General features: G+C 32.5%; 2 protein-coding genes across 2 annotated transcripts; both read right to left on the minus strand.

Annotated features, from left to right (window-relative positions):
• Positions 1-328: 328 nt before the first annotated feature.
• HELRODRAFT_190685 (hypothetical protein) lies at positions 329-6,762 on the minus strand (the record flags this gene model as incomplete). Its single annotated transcript, XM_009014778.1, has 7 exons — positions 329-781; positions 1,860-2,038; positions 2,199-2,360; positions 2,582-2,809; positions 3,018-3,104; positions 3,411-3,674; positions 5,442-6,762. The coding sequence occupies 7 exons, from the start codon at positions 6,760-6,762 to the stop codon at positions 632-634; spliced, it is 2,391 nt and encodes a 796-aa protein (XP_009013026.1). The 3' UTR covers positions 329-631.
• A 306-nt stretch (positions 6,763-7,068) lies between these two features.
• Positions 7,069-9,534, minus strand: HELRODRAFT_168937 (hypothetical protein; the record flags this gene model as incomplete). Its single annotated transcript, XM_009014779.1, has 2 exons — positions 7,069-8,119; positions 9,530-9,534. 2 exons carry the CDS (start codon positions 9,532-9,534, stop codon positions 7,069-7,071), a joined length of 1,056 nt encoding a protein of 351 aa, XP_009013027.1.
• Positions 9,535-12,228: the final 2,694 nt, after the last annotated feature.

Here is a 12,228-nt window from a genome sequence, read left to right on the forward strand (position 1 = left end):
CTTTATCGCAATCAAAATTCCTTTTTTTAAAAAATAGAATCGACAGAGATGGAAACATGTCAGATGGAGATAAATAGCAGCTAGAAACACGACGTAGTAGGACCCAATATGGAGACTATTGACTAGATTGCCTCAACTTTGGAATGGGAACATTTAATAATTTATTAATAATTTTTATTAAATTGCCACGCTCCTTTCAGATTTGTGTCAGCATGATTCGCGCTCAGGCTGTGTTGTGTCTCATTTGATGAAAAACAAAGATGGACATATTTGGCTATGAATAAGAGTTTCAATTTCCGAACTTTCGAATAACCTTGTAGTAAAATAATGGAAGACAATGATCTACTTTGTATTTGGAAAACCACGAGTTTAAAAAAATACTCTCATAAAAATTATTAAAAAAGAAATTTATTTTTAAGTAAGATACATTTTGACAGAAACGTCAAAAAATGGAATAAATATAGATCACAACAATATTTCAACGTTTAAGATTATAATGTTTAAGTTTGTAATGAATATTGCATGAATGGGTATTGCATAAATGAATATGAACATAAATAAATAACACACATGACGATAAAAAAGTGATTATAATACTTTCAAAAATAAGACTTGAAGAAATGTGGAGAGTTTATTCTGACGATGAATTTATTAACTCGACGGTAGCAACGCTCATCTTGCTCGTGACTGGATGGATGGCGTGAATGTGGTAATGCCCGAAGTTTTGAGGTACGACGTGGTTAATCTTCAATTCGATCACTCTCTTGCCCGATCTTACATCCTGTTTCAATTCAAGTTAAATATTTTAAATATTTTTAATACGAACCTTATTTTTTCTAATATTAAAATATCATTAAATTTTTCTAAATATTTTCTAATATTTTCATACTTTATGTATATAATATTAAAAGATTCTTTATATCTTCCACGACAAGATTTGTAATCTTCTGTTCCTTTTTAAGGCATTTCAGCTCCCGGATGGCGCTTTGGTGTGCCATGTTTGTACGGGGTCTTACTCTTATGTGGCTTTTTGTTTTGATTAAATCGCATCATGTAAACTTATGTATTATAGAAATTCTATTAGTTTAGTTACGTTTTCACGCGTCTTAAAATTTTTTGAGAAATTTTTATCAATTAGATTGCCAGCAAATGAAGTTTCGCAAGCTATTATGTGTTGATTTGATAACTTTGCATTATGACTGCAATATTGGCAATAAGTTGCCCCGTCCTATTTAACACCTGTGCATATGTTAACTTTTGTGGGTCCCATCATTATTCTATTGACTTTTATGTTGTAAATCGAGTGCTGTTTGTTTTAAATCTTTTTTGTTCAGTTAAGGGTATGATATGCTTCAATTGCCTCATACAGTGTTCACTATCGGTTTTTATGGACTGCTAGTGCCAGGTAACCTTTTCAATACCATATGGTTTGGCACCCAAATTATTTTGAGTTGGCATTTGTTTTGAGCTATATTATGGATTTTAAGCGTGAATATGCCAACTAGGCTGTTACTACTTTTGGACTGTTCCAGTGCTTTTACATATCACAAAGAATCCGTTATTAATATGATATTTTTATTGGTTTAGTTTTTAATGCGATCTACGGCCATATTATTGGCTTGATGTTCAGCTGTGAATATGTATGTGTTATTTCAGTTTCATCAATCACCGCAGCTGCCTTTGGGGATTGATTTACTTTTGATCCGTTTGTATATAATATGGTGCTGTTGATGTTGTCGTGAAGGAATTCTTTAACTATAGATTGTATTATATGTTGTTCTTCAGATTTTGTACATATTTAATTTTTCAATTTTTAATTTTTAACCTAAAAATAAACAAACAACAAACGAAAGTCAAACCTTAAGCAAAGTAGAAACATTGTCAAAATCATTGGGAGTCAGGTAGACCTGTGACTTGTTCTTTCTGAGCTCCCAGGCGAGACCGCTTAATGGGTTCGATTCGACCGAACACTCGATGGAGATGTCACTACCCACATCAGCGCTCATTGAATATGAGTTGCACAAAATTTTTGGATTGTCTGAAATGTTGTAGTTGATAAGAATACATGGTTTAAATTGAAAATTTACATTTGAGTTTTAGGTTCGATTTAACTCCAATCAAAACTTTCAAATTTAGATGATAGAATTTCAATAGATTTAAAAATACGGAAGTTGTAAATGAATAATATTAATCCTAACAAAATGTAACAAGTTCAGTTCCAATGCCAACGCTCTTCTCCATCACGCTGTTTTTATGCTGCGGGTAGTAAGCATGGCAGGTCAACATTCTCCCGTTGAAATGGGGCATTGGTTGCATGGTCTTGTAATACGATATGTAGCGGGATGTGTACTGCACTTGGCCTGAAAGTGTTTCAACGATTATCTTCTTGTTCGTTCACAATTATTTTTAAAAAATTGGAGAGTAATGTAAAGCTGAGTAATTTGTTTAGTGAGAGGGAATGAAAAAATTGTATAATTAAGTAAGCATGTATATAAAAATGTTGGTGCAACTTTGCAAACATTGAAAAAGATGTGCGTTGTAAAGATTACTTCAAATAGAGATAATATTCATATGAACTAACCGGTTTCAGATGTAATCCTTGAAACGGCCAGCCTACCACTGAAGAGATGGCTGACATCTTCTTTGCCGTCCAGCATCAACTTCATGACTGGCGCTTTGTGGACGTACCCATCCATGTTTGTAATGCAAGCCAATCCACAACTGACGCCTTCCACAAAAGATGGAGGACTTCTGTATGGCATTTCTGAACATGAGCCCATTTTTTTCAGCTGTATTTCATACATGGGAACTGAAAATTTTAGGTTTTTTTCACTACCTTGATGTTAGAAATTATTTTAAAATATCCGGATTTATGTTTTCATTGAAATTGCCACTATCATTAATGATCCATGTTTTGAAATGTGACGCGTGAAAATGCTAAAACACTGAAATAATAATATAATAATAAAAATTATTTTCAAAAAATTTTTGAAGTAAAAAAAAACAAGTCCACAGACCTACAACAGTGAGTTGCATTGTGGCCACGTGTTCAGGTGCTTTTGATGAATGGCAGGTGTAGTTGCCTGTATCTCTATCTCGAACATCTGCGTCAATCAGAGTTTATGTTGAAATTGTAATTTTTTTCAGCATTGTTTCTGAACTTTAAACTTGAATTTTATTTTAACTATTTTGCATTTTATGACATGAAGGATGTTAATTTTGATATCAAATAAACTAAACACTCTCTCTTCTAGGGTTAAATTTGTTCTTTTTCAACTTAGAGTAATGTGTTCAATTATAGAAAAATTTAAATTAACGGTTTTAAAATGAACGCATAAGAAAATTTTTGAACGTGAGTGAAATCAAAATAGTTCTCAAACACAAAATTAAAAATGAAATAAAATTCTAACCGTTGATGATGAGGTGGAAGGCCGCCAGATGGTCGCTATAAAAAGTGTACAACATCCTGTATCTTGTTTGCTTGTCATCTTTCAAAAGTTCATCAACTAATATCAATCTATCCGACTCGAGAGTATCAAACGAGGCAGGCCTTCTTATGGAAACTTTCAATTTATCACTAGCGTCAGTAACATAGCCGCTACATTTCAACGTTACAGAGTCCCCTTGTTCGTACGTTGTTGATCCGAAATTCCACTGTACTTTTCCTATGTGTGCTGTGAGCATATTTTAAATTATTAACTTGTTTTTATGCTGTTAATATATCTAGATAAATTTTACAAAAATATATAAATAGAAATAATATCACAGTGATAGATGAACGCAATTTGAAGGGAAACAAACGCTCGATGAAACTGCAGACCTGCTTGCAAGAGGGAGTAGTAGGTGGCAGCCAGGAGCAAGAGTACAGAACTGGAAAACATCGTCAACGAATGTCGAGAATGAATTTATCAAAAAAATTTTGTGCCATTAGATTGAAGAGAATGATGACAAATGGATACGCTGTATTTAAAGATTACGAAGAGGCGAACTTTGAACTTGTTTGTCGCATCCATCGGTTCATTAAATCGTGTTTACGAACTTTCATTTCTCCATTAGCAAGTAATGAAGTGGCGAACTTTAAAATGCGTGCAACGTTACGTTATTTTAGTTCTGACTTTTGCATTAAGTTTAAAAGTTTAGGTGAATATAATTGTTAATTTATGATATTTCATTTTAAATATTTGTACGAATAAAATTCTTAATTTACGATGTTTTCAACTCGAATGCCTCCCTAAGCAAATGTGTTTTGGTTTTAATTTTTGCTTTTGAACCTTTTTATAAGAAGATGGTGTCGCAGAGAGTTTGCTACTGTTTTTCGTTAAGTTTTTTCAGTTCATTTGATTTTAACTGTAGATGAAAAACTATTAAGAGATGTGGATTTATCTAAAAAACATTTTCTTTTAATAGATAAGTATTTCTAAATTGATTTGGGATAAACTCGTTTAACTTTAATCAATTTTCAAACATATATCAAATTATTTGCCTCTCACTTTTGCAAATAAAAATTACTCATTTGATAACATTTGATTTTATATAACATTTTAAGAGTTAAAAATTGTAAGAAACTTCATATTAAAAACAGGCACAATGCAATAAATTGAACAGATAAACGGAAAACATGTTCGCTTGTATTGTATGACTATGTGCTGAAAGTCCCCACTTCCCATGTTCAATCAAAAACTTGTTTTTAGCGGCGTGAAACATTCTTAAATGACTTGCAATTATTGCTATTACATTTTTTCTAAACAATTTTTTATGTTTTGAACCGATATAATTTTTAATTAATAATTAAAATCGTTTTTTTAATAACTTCAACATTTAATGAAATGGAACTAAATATTTTTTTTTTACATTTGAAACAAATATCTGGAACAAAATATTTCTGTTTTATTCTCTCTCTCTTGATTAAGAAATTATAATAATAAAAATTCTCATTTAAAGCAGAAAACTAGGCAAATAAATATACGAACATGAATACTGATGAATGAATCGTTTATGGCAGAAGTAAACGATCACTTTAAATTCAAATACAAAGCACACATTTAAAATTCAAAGATTCAGGTTCACAGCCACAAATGTTCTTGAAAAACTGCAAATAAACTTGCCAAAATATATAATCGGTTATGATAAGCACAATGTCGCAATGTAAAACACTTATTAAAATCTTAAAATTGACAAACAGGTGTAACTGAAATAAATAAGATTAGCCAAAGCGAAAGAAATTTCAAATAGTTCTAAAATTTTATTCTATGTCATTTAGGATCAAATTAAACAAATAAAATAAGCAAGTGCAAGTATGAAAATTTGTTTACTTTTAAGTTTTTTAATAGTTATTATTACAAGACAAGCTAATCCGGCGAGAATAAATAGCCAGATGAATGTTGTTATTAATAGGATAGAAACTACAGGAGTGGACGAACGCAAACAACTTCCAAATTCACCTGTGTATTTCCCTTCCACACAACCGACAGAAGACTTGCCAGTCAACATGTAGCCAGGTTCACATACGATTGAGTAGTCGACTTGAGTGTAGTCACTGTTGTGTACGACGATGACGCTGGCATGGAGAACGTGTAAGTTGGGACTACAAGTTTTTTGCATATGTAGATATTCTGCAATTTGCCTGTCATTTGTTTGTTCCATGATAACATTCGTGAGTCCAACCTCCACATCTCCTGTAACGAACGCGTCAAATATGCATTGAGAGTTGTTGCCACACTGAGGGTAGGAGTTTGTTGGTTGACCGAAGAATGGAGCAAAGTTCAAATTTTGGTAATCACTCCATTTCAAACCATCAGGATAGCTGAAGATACTTGTCTCGTTAGTTGTTGCCCACGACATGCCAAATTTGAAATGAATGTCTTCAGGTGAGGATGTTTTTGGAATCCACGTTCCATTGGGCAGCATGAAATCATTCGACGGATCATCATCCCAATTTCCAATCAAGCCAGAGACTTGTCCTTTAAGACTGGGTTGTAAGGCTGTTATAACATGAATCATGTTGTTCAAGTTGTAAAACTGAAAACTGAGTCCAGTTATTGTGTGCAGGCTGATGAGGGTGGTGTTGATTACTGCACTAATTTCCGGTAAAGATAACGATTCCTCTTCCCAAATCACACCATCAATTTTTAATTGTAAATTATTTGTAGCTGTAAACTCAATCTGTAAAATCAGGTCGTCGTAAATTTTTATGGCGAACGCGGAAAAGTAGCTTGCCGGCTTGGGTACATTGTTCTTGTCTACGTATTGTTTAATTCTCGCTTGTACCGTGGTGTTTGGTACTTGCAAGTAAACGAATTCTCCAACCGGATTGAACTCGTAAGAAGTTCCATCCATCGTAGTGAAATGTGGATCACCTCGAGCCCACACAGGACGTGGTGGAACGTAATGCCTGGAATCAACGGAAGGTCGTTTTTCATAGTATTTATCACACTCATTAGAAAAGATGCAACATTGTAAGTATGGTAAGACATCAACTTTGAAATGTTTCCATCTAGAGTTTTCTGAATCATGTAAATGTAAATACCCTCCACCCGGCGGTCCAACAGTTAACGTATTGTTACTATCGTAGCAACATTGGACAGCTATGTTGTTTGTGTTGTTGGTACTTCTGTAGCACCCTTTAGCGCCTTTATTAAAAATATCGCAACCGAATTGTCCAGAAAATGGATTACAGTGAGTATCTTTGATGAAACCACTGTGAAGTTGATCTGGAAAATTACTTGGGACAATCGGCTGACAAGGGTTTTGTATTGATGCCATATCTTTTAGTTGGTTTATTTGCTCAGTCCTCAATTCATTGTCATACCAATCGGTGCATAAACTTTGTTTTTTTGGTTTTGGCGAAGAATAATATATTACAACTTCAAAGACAATGTTTTTTATATTTAAAAGATATCGAATTAGTTCTACTTCAGCTGTCGGTTTTACTATTTCTAATCTAAATTTTCCATTGTTTGCTATGATTTTTAAAATGTTAAAGTTTTTCAAAATAAGTTTGCCTTTTTCATCGTGTTGAACTATTTGTTTTATGGCTCTTAATGTTGTTTTATTTGTCTTGAATAATGTTTAGTCCCATTCTAAATTGATATACTTGCCATCTTTTGCGTTCAGCGCGATGTACGTGGCATTTTGCACTAGTGAATCCCCTGCATCGTATGAGAGAATAAAACCTTTGTATTCTTTTTCTTTATAGTTTAATACGACTGGAATTCGTATATCAAAATACGGAGTCAAACATTTGAATTTATTTTGTTCTCTTCGACATTTGATTTTTTTATTACCAAAGTTAACATCAATTTCATATAATGTTTTGTCGAAACAAGGTCCACTTATGAACAACTCTTGCTGTCCGTAATAAAGCACCTTCTTAGGATAAATTTCCAGCATTCCCAATGAATTGCATGCAGAGGCAATTTCATCACTTATTGAAAACAGCCATTCACCTGGAGAACCAACATTACTATTTTCTAAAGCGTATTTTGATATATTAACCGTATTAGAGTAATCAACCTGGTAAAATCTTTTTCCATCACCGGCATTGAATCCAATCTGAGCATTTGAATATTCCAGTCTGTCGTAAAGGAAGATTACAAACGAATGTATGCCGTTGCTAGTTAGGATGGTTTGATGGTTGACTACGTTTTGACATGGATATTCGGCACTTCCTTGACAACCATATCTAGAGACGTTGCTAAACGTTACAATAAGTGACCATGAGCTCGTGAACGTATTAAACTGAACAAATTTACTTTTTATAAATCTATTTATTTGATTCAATATAGCAGGATCAAATTCTTCTCTGTAATAAATATCACCACCCATTCTTGGATCACTGTCAACCCAGTATGCTGCAACCGATAGTGTACCGTTAATTGGAAAAAGAGTTGGCACGTATTGAGTGCTACCTTGTCCGAAAAAAATAATTCCATTTGTGCTTATGTGAATCTGAGCAAAGGTTTTACCAAAGAAGGGAAAATTGTCACTGATGTTCAAGGTATCATAGTGATCATCTGCTTTCAAAACGGTTGAATCTCTTGTTGTCAGTCCATACGGGAAGAATTTCTGTGTTCCTTCATTGACACAAAGTTGTATCAAAATTGTGAGAGTAAGGCTGATTCTGTAATGTAATAAAAAATAAAGTTATCATGAATGTTAACTTTTATTTTAAGAGAGATATTTATATATATTTCTTTATGGTTCATTTAATATTTTGTATTGATTTACTATACCAACGGTTCTCAACCTTGACTCATCGTGTTGCGACACAACTGAAAAGTTATTTATGTTCACGGGCTTAAAAATTGCAAAAAGTGTGTCATGTTTGAAAACTCAATTTCTAAAAACGCAAGAATATGCATTATGTTCTGTTGAAATTTTTAATGTCCACAAAAATAAATTTTTTTGATCTGTACAACTGACGAATGTGAGATATTTTTTTAAATGATTAGCAACAAGCCAGTAAAAAAAACATATAATGTTATAATTATCTTAAATATAAACCTGATTTTCTAAAAATTTATATTTTCATTAACTTTTCTTTTCAGTATAACGCATTTACCATATTCATGCTGTCTTTGTTGCCTATAATGGCAAATATTTCGAAAAACCCCGACGGGGTTTCAACTCACAGGTTAAGAACCGCTGCACTATCCATATACAAATATAAAAGCATGTATATATATATATATATATAACAAACAAAAATATAAATAAATAAGTCACAAAATTGAATTCGTTCAATTGTTAAGTTTATGTTTAAATATGCAGTAGGTGCATATGAAAAAAATTTGGGTTTTATATCTTATTATGATTCGAATTATGATATATCAAATGAAAACGTGGCCAAACGGAAAGCTGAAAAATAAAATTAGCTGTTATTAAGGTTAAATTAAAACAAAACCTCTACATAAGTTTCGGACTGGAATTTGCTAGAAAAAGTTTCAGCCTCTCATCACAACAAAACGATTTGAATAAAATCACTGGTTTTAATATGAAAATTGCCAAAAAATATGGTATAAGATAAAAGTATAAAAAATAGATTGCCAACTATCATGAAAAAATTTTAAACCATCCTTTCACAAAAAATTTCACGCTAAGCTACTACGGATTATTATGATTCGAAAAATATTAATGCTTAATAATTTCCTCGTGAGCGTTTAAGAAGACAGACAATGAATGAATAGCGAACCCATGTTATCAATTTTTTGTTTTGTATCTTACGGATCATACAGGCCCTAACATCCAAACAAAAGGCCTGTGCCAAAAGATACAATAAGAAAACAACGAAGTTGCCACCAGGCCTTGATTTGATCTTTTTAAAAAAGACGCAGTTGTTAATTTTGTAAAATATAATTTTTCTAAATCAAAATCAAAATTTTGTAAATATGAATATTTAAAAGAGCGAAAATATTCCCACAAATCAGTATATACTTCAGTTAAAGGTGATGATATTTGAAAAACAATTTTAAAGACAAAAATTTACAAACATTGATCAAAATTAAATTTAAAAATTGAAAAAATGACATACTTCATTTTCGAGAGATAGATAATTACATAATTTTTCAGATAACTTTCAGATTGCAATTTTGAAAATGGTTCCATCGTTAAAATTGGAGTCCCTTTTATACCTTTACATATTGCGACATCATATTCATTATTATTCCTATATTCATTGTCTTCTAAATAGTTTAATTTTTATTATTGTTATTATGTTTTTCATCCACGATGGTTTTGATTAACATAACTATAAACTTGCTTCAATTGAAAATTTAATACTCTAAATTGCACATCTGAATTTTTATGAAATTATTTTTACAAACATATATATGTATGTAAATATATATATATATATTGGGTTAAGACTGTCAGAAATGCAATTATTGATAAAAATCACTGCATGCTCGGCAATATGGTGTGTGTGTGTGTGTGTGTGTGTGTGGTGTGCCAAATGGTTATACTTAGGGATGCACCGGATTCAGGTTTTTCAAATCCGGCCGGGGCCGGATTTTAGTTACCATTTTACATACGTTAGAAAAAATACTCACATTTACGGTTATCTACATGTTGAACATCAAAAAATAACACCAAGCAAATAGTTATTTAATTCAAATATATGAATAAGTTGTGTGATATGCCAAATTCTGTACACAAAGATCAGCTTATAATTTATGCATATTTGCATAACCCAAGTTAAAGCACAAAGAAAATTGTCCAGCTCACCGCACAATTAGTGATGTTGTAATTATGTGTCATGTATACCTACCCTAACCTTTAACATACCATGTTCTTAAATTATGTGCTTATGTATCTCTCTCTCTCTCTCTAAATATATATATATATATATATATAGATATATATCTTTATATATATATATATATATATATTATGTAGCTATATGATCCGTCATGTGCAATTATCAATATATAGTATATACACGGGCACAAGTTCTTTTACACAAAGGTCAGCTTATAATTTATGCATAACCCATGTTATAGCATAAAAAAAAATTGTCCAGATCACCTCACAATTAGTGATGTTGTTATTATGTGTCATGTATGCCTTTAGCTTAGCTTTAGCCATTAACTTATTGACATAAAATTAATTGAATTCAATAAAATTTTTTTTTCTATTTCTAACATTTTTAAAAGTTGATAGACGCTTAAATCCGGCCCCAAATCCGGCCACCAAATCCGGCCGGGGCCGGATTCGACCGGATTTGAAAAAAAAGCCGGATTTTGGCCGGGGCCTCCCTAGTTATAATTAACTCATCATGATCATGTGAACGTAATTTTAAGCGTTAATTGATTAATTGAGTTATTATATAATCGACTGCGAAACAACTTGTCTGTTAATTGTTTTGTACGCAATTGAATTGAATAATAACGTAGGTCCTCCCTCCGATGTCAATTCTGTGACAATGGCTGTTAACAATACTTATTCCACAATCAATTCTATTCAACAACATCCTCAACCATCAAACAACGACGAAGATGATCAACACTTTAACGCAAACAACACCCACATCGACCCCACAAAGAACCTCCTAGATTCATTCACCAGACAGTCATCCTACTACACCACAAGAGATCTACTCAACATTCTAGAAGCCAAGTACATCAACAATCATGATCACCCTCTACCTCTACTTCACATAAACAGCAGAAGTCTTTTAAATAAAATTTCTGACATTTTAATTTTAAATAAATTTTTATCTTATTTTTTTCCCATTATTATTATTTCAGAGACATGGCTGAATGACGAAACCGCTAAACTAGTTCGTATGAATGATTACAATTTTGTTTTTAAAAATAGGTCTGACAGAATAGATGGTGGAGTCGGAATCTTCATCAGATCAGGCATTGAATTTTCTATGATAAACAATTTGCTTCTGAACGACACCATTATTGACCTTCTTGGTGTCAATTTAAAATTAAACAACACACACGTAAATATTTTAGCAGTATATAGACCCCCAAACACTGACCCTAATATCTTAATCCAAAAGCTCGAACTTATTTTACCCACATTCAAGCCACACATAAAGAGCTATTTAATTGGCGACTTTAATCTTGACCTCAATAAACTCAACAGTGACAATGTCGTTGCTGACTTCTCTAACCTACTATCATCATACAACTTCTTACCTCTTATAACCTCCTCTACTCGCATCTCAACTTCTTCTTGCTCACTCATCGACAATATCTTTACTAACAACCTAACTTCTCACTTATCTGGAATAATTCTGTCTGACATATCTGACCATTTCCCTATATTCGCCATCGCTTCCAAATCAGAAATCTCAAACCATGCCCCTATAAAGCACTTCAGAAACCTAACTGAAGAATCTATAAACAACATCAACAATTTCTTATCGAACTACAACTGGAATTCTTTGACTTCTCTATAAAATGTCAACGACTGCTGCTCTGTTTTGAATACTATCTTAACTCACTCTCTAGACACTTTTGCCCCCCTCCGTCCTGTCAAAAACAAAAAGAAAAGATGCTGGATCAATGACAACATTCTAAGTCTTGCAAAAAAGAAAAACAAACTATACATCATAAGCCTTAAATATCCAACCACCCGCAACATTGCCACCTACAAAAGCTTCAGAAACATGTTCACATCTATTAAACGAAAAACTGAACGAGACTACTTCTCTAACAAACTTGAAGACGCACATAACAAAGTTGGACAAAAATGGAACACTATCAAAGAAATTCTAAA

This window comes from Helobdella robusta (genome assembly GCF_000326865.2).
Source record: "Helobdella robusta unplaced genomic scaffold HELROscaffold_14, whole genome shotgun sequence".
Lineage (NCBI taxonomy): Eukaryota > Metazoa > Annelida > Clitellata > Rhynchobdellida > Glossiphoniidae > Helobdella > Helobdella robusta.